The sequence below is a fragment of the Chlorocebus sabaeus genome, chromosome 27 (genome assembly GCF_047675955.1).
Source record: "Chlorocebus sabaeus isolate Y175 chromosome 27, mChlSab1.0.hap1, whole genome shotgun sequence".
NCBI classification, from domain to species: domain Eukaryota; kingdom Metazoa; phylum Chordata; class Mammalia; order Primates; family Cercopithecidae; genus Chlorocebus; species Chlorocebus sabaeus.
In genome coordinates this window covers 2,384,177-2,395,405 of record NC_132930.1, presented here as the reverse complement: position 1 = coordinate 2,395,405, position 11,229 = coordinate 2,384,177, and the positions used below count along the sequence as shown (strand labels likewise).

Below are 11,229 nucleotides of genomic sequence, written 5' to 3'. Positions count from 1 at the left end.
CCAACAATGTAGCAACTCAGGGGTTAACCTTGACACAGCAGGAACCCTCCCAGACCTCCCCAAGCTGGAAAGACCTGTGGCCTTGTCCCTTGAGGCCCTAAGGCTCTACTGATCATTATTTATTTTGACCATTACCCCCGGGTCTAAGTGTCCTAGCACAAAGACCAATAAAACAGAAGTTGGCATTTTAGAGGGTCTCATTTATTATCGCATTCTAATTTTTGAGTCAGAAGAGGAATTTTCCTAGAATCAAAGAATAGGTTAGTTGGAGATTTTTCTAATGTTCTTCTTTTAGTTAAACAAACAACATGCTTTTGGGAGGGAATAAATATCCTCCAAATTTATGTCATTAAAGACAGTGTGTGGTACTATAACGGTAATCTCCAAAGTCATCTAGAAATTGTCAATGAAGGAAAATACACATTTTAAATTTCTGCTAGGCAACATTTAAACTGGAAAAACAGTGGTCTTAAATAAGTTTAAATATTTTTTTCTGAATGTTTTTCTCTTTATTTTCAGAATTGAAAAGCAAGAACTACAACAAAATTACCTCTTACTTAAAATAGACCTTAATATGCAACTGGAATTAAATAAAGATACATTTTTTAAAGTCTGTTTTAGTTTTATTTTTTAATGTCCAATTACCAAATGAGTTAAGAGCACATACTTGAAGCCCAACTTCCTTGGTTAGCATCTCAGTTCCACACTTACTGGCTATGTGTGCATAGGCCAGTTACTTAATCTTTGTGTGGCTCCATTTCCTCAGCTGTAAAGTGAGGGTAACAGTATCGACCTTACAGGATTTTCATGAAGATTTACAAAGTAAATATTTACAAAGAGTTTAGAATAGTGCTTGCCACATAGTAAATGCTATCCAAGTGTTTGTTAAATAAAAAATAAGCACCTTAGATCACGTTTACCATCATTACCAATCTTTGATAAAGACAAAATTTTAAGTTGGAAATCCAAAGAAAACGTTTAAATAGAAGTCTAAGTTTTAAGGCTTGTTATAGAAAATTGGCATAAATCTCCCTCGTTGTCAACTTTCACCTATTCCACTCTCCATGGTGTTCCTTCTCTGCAAAGTCATCCACGTGTATTATAAAAGTGGATGCCTTGGATTGGTATGTTGACTAATTTGTTCTTAGCTCTTCTCTCATCAGCCTAAGAACAAGAAAAACAAGATTGAGGCCTCTGCTATGAAACTCTTAGGTAATAAAATTAATAGCACTGTTCATGCCTACCTAGAACAAAGGCTACCTGAGTACATGAGAATGTTTTCCTCGGTGTTAAAATGCCAGAGCACAAAGGCACCCCAGTTCTCCCTGGTGAGGGTTTGAGTCCAAATTGTTCACCGCCACCCCAACCCCCGCCTTTTTTTTCTTGAGACAGGGTCTCTGTTGCCCAGACTGGAGTGCAGTGGTTCGATCATGTCTCACTGCAGCCTCCACCTCCTGGGCTCAAGCCATCCGTCCTCCCACCTCAGCCTCCTGAGTAGCTGGTACTACAGAAGTACACCACCACACCTGGCTAATTTTTGTAGAGACAGGGTTTCACCATGATGCCCAGGTTAGTCTCGAACTTCTGGACTCAAGAGAGCCACTCGCCTTGGCCTCCCAAAGTGCTGTGATTACAGGCGTGAGCTACCCCGCAGCCCCGCTCACTCTTTGTTGCATAAATACCTGCTGTCAAGTCTTCCAACCTTGATTTGGTTACTTAACCTCACTCTTTGCCTCTAATCCCTCATCTGTAAACTGAGCGTTAATAGATTGCTGTGAGATTTAATACATAATGTGCCTACATATGTATGGTATAACAAGGATATCATAAACATTAGTTATTAATAATTTGTGGGAATAGGTCTTTCCAGTTTGGGCATTGCTTTTCCCTTAAAGGTTTCTTTCAAATATCTCTATGACCCAGAAAATGGGGCAGGGTAGCGGGAGTTGCCTGCTGGAGACGGAATGGGGAGTGGATGGATATAGCGGGCGTGGACGGACAGCGACAGAAGCTGATAACAGCACAGAAGGGCAAAGTCTGCTCTACAGCCCCCAAAATAAACTTGAGCCTGGCAATCCGCGCAGAACCCCAGAGGTCAGCAGCTTCGGTGCAAAGCAACTAACATCTGAAGGCTTCCACAAGCAGCAGGGCTCTGTCTAGCCGGGGAGACTTTTCGACCAGAGAGGAGCCAGAAGGAGGCCTCAGCGTAGCCTCCACTCCACTCAATTCCCGGAGTTACCTTGGCGGGCTCCACGCTCCGAGAGACGCCGTTGCTCTAAGAGGCGTGTCTGTGTTTCTCTAGTTCGCGGCTCCAGCAGCCGCGCCAAGGGGCAGCTGCTACTCCTGCCAGATACACTAGTTATCACGGGCCGCCCCCAGGCCTGTGGGGCCCCTGAGAATTCGCAGCAAGCCCCAGGCCCCGGGGCGCGGCTGGCGCTGAGGCCCCGCCTGGCCATGCCCATTGGCGGAGGCTGCTCTGGGGGCGGGGTCAGGGCGCTCCATTCCTAGACGCCGCAGCCCGGTCCGCCGCGGGTGAGTGTGGAGGAGAGGCCCAGGTGAGGAGCCAGCGCCCGCGTTCCGGAAGCCCCCTCCCGGGGCCATGGGGGCACAGGTGAGGCTGCCGCCTGGAGAGCCCTGCCAAGAAGGTTTGTGTCTGCCCTGGGCCGAGGGACCTAGCAGCTGGGTGGCCAAGAGACCGGGTGGGCGGTCCCCGGATACTTGCGGAGACTGGAAAGGGGGGATGTACCGACTCTGAACGTAGTCGTTCACTCATTCATTCATTCGGTCAGTCGGCCGTCCAGCCAGGCGTTCAACACTTACTTAGGGCTGCCTAGGCGATTCGGGCTGTGCTGGAGAACCTGAGTGGAATAAGGCAGATGAGATTCCCACTCGATTCGCGAGGCCGACCCGTGTAAATTACCGCGTGCTGCGTGTGGAACTGGGAAACTCAGGATGCTATGGGAAGAATCCCGAGTCCCTCGGAGAAGGACGTTTCCTCTGACTCAGGCTGGCTTCCAAAGTCTGGGGCCGACGTCACCCGGTGGGCAGAGGGCGTGTCTGCCTGGGGGGCCCGTGGGAGTTCTGCGCTGCGCCCTCCTCTGACTCCCGGGCATCTAGTACAGCGAGAGGAGAGCCTGGGGCCGCGGGGGTGGGCGCTGGGCAAGTCTGGGCCGTCCACATCTCTCCTCTTCCTTGGAGATGAAAAGGTCTCCAAACCCACGAGCCTGTCTGACTCGCTGTGCAGTCATTCTTTGGCTGCTTAAGGCGAGAGCCGTACTGGAGAGGAAACCGGGAACTGGGAGCACTCGTTTGCAGGCTCTTCTCACTGCTTCCCGCCTGAGCCCTGTGAAATCTCTGGCCGAGGCTCCTTGCCCTTCGCCAGGTGTTCGCAACACTGGCGGGCTTTCTGCAGTCTCCATACCGAAGGCCCCGATAAAAGTAAGGAAGGGGGTAGGGGGAGCGACTGGAAGGATGTAGATACATTGAAATGATGGTTTTCACTGTACCCAGGGAAAAGCAGCTTTTTAATTTACCTGGTAATGCAGTAAAGGGGAGGGGAGGCAGTGAAAGGCATGGTAAGAACTATATATATACACACACATATATATAGTTCCCTTACATATATATGTATGTATGTATATACATATACACCTGTGCAAAGGTGCTTGCAACTTCCCTGGTTTCCTGTCCTCTTGACTTTCCAGCTTATTCCTTTTTAACAAGTGAGCTCGTCAAAACCATGCCAGCAAGGAAGAGAAGAGACATCAAAAAAAGGAGAAAAATGCCTGAATGATTCACAAACTATTTAAAAAAAAAAAAAAAAACAAAAAAAAACTAAAATTTTAAGGCCTCTGGATCTAGAATTATCTTCTAGTCTTTTTTCTCAAAAAGAGCAAAAACGCCTGAACAACTCACAAACTATTAAAAAACAAAAATTTAAAGGCAGCTGGATCTAGAATTATTCCCTAGTCCCATTTTTTCTCCGAAAGAGAACAATTCACAAACTATTAAAAAACAAAATTTTTAAGGCAGCTGAATCTAGAATTATTTCCTAGACAGTCAGGTTGGGTGCCCTTTTTCTAAATAATTTCTAACCCAGCAAATCTGACGGTTACTAACACACCCACCCTTGTTTACCCAAGGATCTGTAAGTAAGGAGGGTATATGAATTACACCCACTAAAGTGTTTGAGCTTCCGGATATTTTTCCTGCTTTGCTTGTTCATTGAGTTCCAACAAGAAACATTTAAGCTCCAAGCTTAATACCTGTGATTACGCATAGTAATTAATTGTGTGGAAAGCTGGTGAGGAAGACTTAGAAATCTGAATGCACGTTATTAGTAGTGGGAAGAGATTAGGCTTTGGCATCAGACAGTCTGAGCTGTAACTTAGCTTCTTTGAGCCTTTTGCCTGTCTATAAATTGTCTATAAATTGGGGATCATCCCTCCAGTTTACAGTTCTGAAGAGTAGGTACAGGTGGGATTACATATGAACTATACCACTCAGAGCTTGACATGGAGTAAACAAAGACTCAAAATTTCACTTGTTTGTTCAAATAACAAGAGTCCCATGTGCCAAGCAGTGGCATAGGTACTAGAATAAAGGGATCTGCAAGTCTGGTCCTAGACTCTAGGACTAGGTTCCTGCTCTCAGGCACCTTACTGTCCAGATGGCAGCTACTATGCAAGAAACAAAGTAATTTGAAAGATCATTATAATAGCAGTAATGTATCAAGAGTGTTGGGATGTTTAGATTGGGTATTCAGTGAAAGCCCCTTAAGAAAGTGATATTCAAGCTGAGACCCAAATGACAAGGTGTCAGTCATGAGATCTGAAGATAGAGCATTCCACTTGAACTTCCATGAAGAAAAAGTTAATTTCATACTTTGGTTTTGACTTTTTTTGTTTTTTGTTTTTTGTTTTTTGTTTTTGTTTTTGTTTTTGTTTTTGTTTTGTTTTTTTGAGGAGGAGTCCCACTGTGTCGCCCAGGATGGAATGCAGTGGTGCAATTTCGGCTCACTGCAACCTCCACCTTCTGGGTTCAAGCAATTCTCCTGCCTCAGCCTCTCAGGTAGCTGGGGCTACAGGCACATGTCACCACACCCAGCTAATTTTTGTATTTTTAATAAGGGTTTCACTGTATTGACCAGGCTGGTCTTGAACTCCTAACTTCAAGTGATCCTCCCACCTTGGCATCCCAAAGTGCTGGGTTTACAGGTGTGAGCCACCCCTCACCCCACATTGGTTTTGACTTTTAAAGCTACAGATGCTTCAAAAGAGTCTCTAATCCAAAATTATCTTTAAAAGAAACAAATTCAAACATGTATGAAGGTTGTTATAAAACTGTAATTGAGCTGTATGAGGAAGTCTATTTGATTGGGAACATATGATGGAAAGTGAGAGGTTCCTTTAGATTGGGAAGGCAGGGAAGGCCTCTCTGAGTTGCTTAGTCCTCTCACTTAGAAGAAGCTAGCTATGCCAGCCAGCACTCCGTAACAGGCTCAGAAACGGCTGCTTTTTAAAAAGTTTAAGTTGAGAAGGAACTTATTCTATGAAAGGAACAGAAGCAAAGGCAATAGTGGGGAATGAGATTAGACAGCTGGAGACAGGATTCCACGGGGCCTTATAGACTATAGTGGGAATTTGGGATTTTTTTCTGAATGAGAAGGGAAGCCCTTGTGGAGTTTTGGAAGGAGGAATGACAGGATCAGACCTACTTTGTCTAAAGGTTCATTTCACCTGATCCTTCTCCCACCTACTCTTTAGCCACATCTCATACCATCTCCCTTTCTGTCACCCCAGGTAACCTGGCTGACCACAGTTTCTTCAACCCCTCAGGGTTTCTGCTTTTAGACTTAGCGGAGAGGCTCTTTTGTTTAATCCTGTTTTAAAAAAATCTATTCCTTGATGCTGCTTTTACTACTTGCCATGGCACTCTTAACATACATATAGTTATTTGTTTGTTAATCTTATCTCCCCCTACTGGAATATAAGAGAGAGGGAACATTGTTGTATTCATTTTTGTGTCTCCAGATTCTAGAAAATGCCCAACAGGTAGTACACCATACATATTTGTTGAATGAAGGAAAAGAAGATTAGTGTTTCAGAGAGGGGTGAGAGGGAGAGTAATGCAATATGATGTCAGAGATGAGGCAGTTTCAGAGCATGAGAAGCTTTAAAGTTCAAAGTTAGTGAGGAGTTGAGATTTTGTTAAGATGAAAAACCATGACAGGGGACAGGGAGGATTAAGCCAGGGAGTGATACAACCTACTTCCCACTGATTAGTGTTTGGAGAATAAATTGTACCAGACATAAAGAGATTTCATTCAGTCATTCCTTTGCTAATATGAATAGGCAGGTATATCACATATTCCTGCTTAGGTTTCTAGGTCAACTGAAGGTTGACTGACCTAGATGGGGCTCACCTATGTGTCTCTGCTTCAGGCTACACGTCCACCTGGGTTTGGCTCCTTCATGTGGGATGAGCTCAGATCTGCTCCATGTGTCTTCATTTGAGTGCTGAGGCTGAAGGGAGAGCAACTCCTCAGGGAATTACAGAGATGCAAATGAGTAAACCCAACCACATAAGCATTTTTGAAATCTAGCTTCATATCACTTCTGCTGACATCCCATTGGCCACCAAATCACTTTCAGCCCAACATCAGGTGAAGCACCTTTGCCCACATTGGGAAGGGTAAGGGGCTGAATATTGAATGAATAATAATCCAAACTATCACAGTAGAATAGATGGTGAGACCCCCAACAGGAAATATCTTGCAGTGATTAAAAAGGTAGTTTTATACAATCATTGACTTTCTTAAAACCAGATTTCTATTCCATGTAATAAACTGGACCATTTAAATTATTATTTATATTATTATTCTCTATAGGCAAATATTTGACAAATTATTTAAAGCATTTCATCCTCATATAAATGAATAATACATTTCAACTGGCTTTTTCTTGTACTTTATGTTTTTATTTTTCTGAAATAGAATGCTGGATGGGATTTGGGTTACTTGGCCCTGGTTTTAGCAGTTACATAACTTTGGCCAGTGTCACTTAATATATTGGCATCAGTTTCTTTAAACTATCTCCCGTCTGTCAGTGTCTATGAGTTTAGAACTGGTCCATCAGCAACATTTATGAGGCACCAGTATGTAAGTAATTCTGAGAACAAACATAGATTATGATCAAACTTTAGAATCACTGAGTCAAAGTCCCTCATTTTACAGATGGGGAAACTGAAACCAAGAGCCATTACTCAACTTGCCCATGATTATAGATGGTAGATCTTCATTTTTAAATGTTAAAGGTGTGTGTATGTAAACTATTACACCTGTACGTAGAAGATAAATATTAGGTTGATCTATATGAAACTACTTGTCATAGGGTTCAAATTTTTCAGTTATCAATTTCATATAGTTCAACATAATAGAAGAACATTAGGAGTACTGTTTGTAGGATCTGTAGATTACTTAAATATCAACCAACTATAAAATAGAAAAATTAATTGTGTGATATACAGTGGAATTCTCTAGAACAGTGGGGGAAAAACAAATCCTACAGCCACATACATCATGTCTTGATGAATCTCGAAAACAAGTCACCGAAGAACGATGTCTTTATCATTACATTTTCATAGGTGCAAAAAGAGGCAAAAACATTTTCAAGATATATGGAGAAAATCTTTTTTATAAGCAAAAGAATGTTAAAGAGAAAATCAGGATAGTTATGAACTCTGAGGGGTGATGCTTTATTTCTTAAATTAGCTGTTTGATACATTGGTGTGTATATATATATATTTATAACATATATTTCCTAAATATTCATTACTCTCTATTTAGAAAAATAACATCAAAGAAGAAATACATGTTCTTGGCTAGCAAGAGTATACCTTGGTATAGTCACTTTAGAGGACTATTGATGGTGTTTATTAAAAATGAAAAATAATGAATGTAGTAGATGTTCTCTTTCTGTGGAATAAAGTCTGCATTAAACTCCCTGGAAAATTACTGTGCTTACTTGAATCTTGATAAGCCAATTGTGACTTGAGATGTCTTTGATTCCTTTAAAACACTCCAAATTCCCTGCCCACACAACCTCCATTACCCATCTCTCCCCTTCTCCCGTAGGCCACTCCACATCCACTAACCCATCCTTTCTTTCCTCTTTCAGTCATATCTGCCGTAGGCTCTCTCTCTAACATGTTCCCAAAGCATAAAACAATTTAAGTCCTAAGGTCAGTAACCAGACAAGATTTTTATTATTTTTCCTGCCATAAAACTTGGAGCATTCATGCCTGCCAGTTACAATGAGAACTTGCAAAATGCAACAGTGATCATTTGATCTCCCTTATGACCCTCTGCTCCCACACCCCCTACAATGTCAGAAACATTTTGCTATGTCAACAACTTAGAAGGAATATTGTTTCACTGGAATGAGATCCACCCACACTGATTTCAGAGACAAAGTTTTGGAATGGTTATGTTAACTGCATAGTAAATGACATGAATGCAGTCATGGAATTCACTGGTAAGTCAGGTCCGATATTTTCTCAGGAATGAATGTAATCAAAATTCTTACAAAAATATACTTAATCACTTTCCCTTCTTGGGGCTTAAATGAGATAAACATGGTGTGGAACAAGATTGCTAAGGGCTAACTTGCTTGAAAATTTGCAGCATCAGCCTGACCAATGTAGTGAGACCCCATCTCTACAAAAAAAATTTAAAAATTAGCTGGGCATGGTGGTGCATGCCTGTGGTTCCAGCTACTTGGGAGGCTGAGGTGGGAGGATCATTTAAACCCAGGAGGTCAAGGTTGCAATGAGCTGTGATGGCACCACTGCACTACAGCCTGGGTGACAGAGTGAGACCCTGTCTCAGAAAAAAAAGAAATGAAAATTTGCAGCAGTTAGAATATTTAGTTTTGACTTTGAGTTTATTCTGGATTTCTGTTTCTTTGTTTTGTTTTTTTGTTTGTTTGTTTTTGTGGAGATCTCGCTATATTGCCCAGGCTGGTCTTGAACTCTGGTGCTCAAGGAAACCTCTAGCCTCTGCCTCCCTAAGTGCTAGGATTACAAAGGTGGGACACCATGTCCAACTATTCTGGATTTCTGAAGCAAAGTTGGGTCATTTTCAAATTACAGAAATAAATTAAATAATAGTCATGAAAACCTTGAATTCCATTATTTTATTATTTTCCAGACCTGAACTTCATGGGTGTTTCTTAACTTTGCATGTGGTAAAATTCAGGTGGCTTCATGAAGCTTTGCCAGAGGTACATAGGTCCACTTATGGAAGTCTTGTTGCTAAGACATCATTTGATCAAACAGCCTTTTGTTGCTTATATGCCTTAAGATTTTTGAAATGTAAAACTTTTCTAAAAATTGAATTACAAAATTGTATCTGATTAATTTTCCTTTACCCTCTTTTGTTTAGGGTAATTCATAATGGGAGAATTTGCCATTTTTAAAGGAAAAAGGATGGGAAGACAGAACATCTTGTCACAATGTCACCTTGTTGGTGTCTTTTCGAGTGGAGAACAGATTACAAAAACTTCTTACATAGTGTAAAACTTCATTTCATTTTGTTTTCATTTTGTGTTTTAGTGTTTAGCCTCAAAATTCCAAGACATTTATAATAGTGGACTTGGTTCAGGGGATTTACATACTTCTTTGAATCTCATTTTTTAAAAAACCTAATGATACTTAATTCATTTTTTATTAGATTCTATTTTCTTTAGGAGACAGTGTATTAACAGACCTGAAAAATCAGGGAAAGTGGTACAGAAAACTAAACTCACTTTTAAAACGTTTTCTGAAATATATAATTCTTCATGCCCATCAAATGACTCACACCCCACCAAAATAGTTAGACAGATTTCTTCTTCTTCTTCTTTTCTTCTTCTTCTTCTTCTTCTTCTTCTTCTTCTTCTTCTTCTTCTTCTTCTTCTTCTTCTTCTTCTTCTTCTTCTTCTTCTTCTTCTTCTTCTTCTTCTTCCTCCTCTTCTTCTTCTTCTTCTTCTTCTTCTTCTTCTTCTTCTTCTTCTTCTTCTTCTTCTTCTTCTTCTTCTTCTTCTTCTTCCTCTTCTTCTTCTTCTTCTTCTTCTTCTTCTTCTTCTTCTTCTTCTTCTTCTTCTTCTTCCTCTTCTTCTTCTTCTTCTTCTCTTCTTCCTCTTCTTCTTCTTCTTCCTCTTCCTCCTCTTCTTCTTTCTTCTTTCTTTTTCTTTCTTCTTTATTCTTCTTCCTCCTTCTTCCCTCCTCCTCCTCCTCCTTCTTCTTCTTTCTTCTTCTTCTTCTTCTTTTTTTGGAGATAATCTCGTTCTGTCACCCAGGCTGGAGTGCAGTGGCACGATCTCAGCTCACTGCAACTGCCTCCCAGGTTCAAGTGATTCTCCTGCCTCCACCTCCAGAGTAGCTGGGACTACAGGCATGCACCACCATGCCCATGCCCCTCTAATTTTTGTATTTTTAGTAGAGATGAGGTTTCACCATGTTGGCCAGGCTGGTCTCGAACTCCTGATCTCAAGTGATCCACCCACCTTGGCCTCCCAAAGTGCTGGGATTACAGCCATAATGCCCAGCCAATTTCTTTTTTCTTTTTTTCTTTTTTGAGACAGGGTCTTGCTCTGTTACCTAGGCTGGAGTGCAGTGGTGTGATGGCAGCTCACTGCAGCCTCCTCCTCCTGGGCTCAAGCAATCCTCCCGCCTCAGCCTCCCGAGTAGCTAGGACCACAGACATGCGCCACCATGCCTGGTTAATTTTTCTTTTTTTTTTATGTAGATGGAATTTCACTATGTTGCCCAGGCTGGTCTCAAACTCCTGGGATCAAGCAATCATCCCACCTTGGCCTCCCAAAATGCTCGTATTACAGGTGTGAGCTACCACACCCAGCGAATAGATTTCTTGCAATGTGATTTCTAGACTGAGGGTGCTATGCTTCCTCCCTACATTCAGGCCCCACAAGCCCTACTTTCCAGTAGCCAGGCTGATAAAGCAGAGTGAAGGGGATGTGACAGGCTGTGTTGAACTGTTGAGCACAAGCCAGGTCTGAACAGCTATTCACTGCTCCATCAAGTTGCTGATTCGCCAGAACAAAGACACAAGTGTTGCCAGATCGAATTTATAGGGGGAATCCAGGCTTTCATGTGAAATTGCTCATTTTTAAGTGATGACAGCTAAACACTTTAAAATCATTTTTAAAAATCTGTGCAAGCCAATTTGAC

The 11,229-nt window shown here is 41.9% G+C and overlaps 1 protein-coding gene across 1 annotated transcript in view; it reads left to right on the top strand.

Annotated features, from left to right (window-relative positions):
* Positions 1-2,546: 2,546 nt before the first annotated feature.
* Positions 2,547-11,229, top strand: part of NIPAL1 (NIPA like domain containing 1) — a 22,195-nt gene continuing 13,512 nt past the window's right edge. The window contains exon 1 of the mRNA XM_008017466.3: positions 2,547-2,645. Within this exon, the coding sequence (XP_008015657.3) occupies positions 2,600-2,645 (46 nt within the window). The 5' untranslated portion in view covers positions 2,547-2,599. The remainder of the gene's footprint in view (positions 2,646-11,229) is intronic.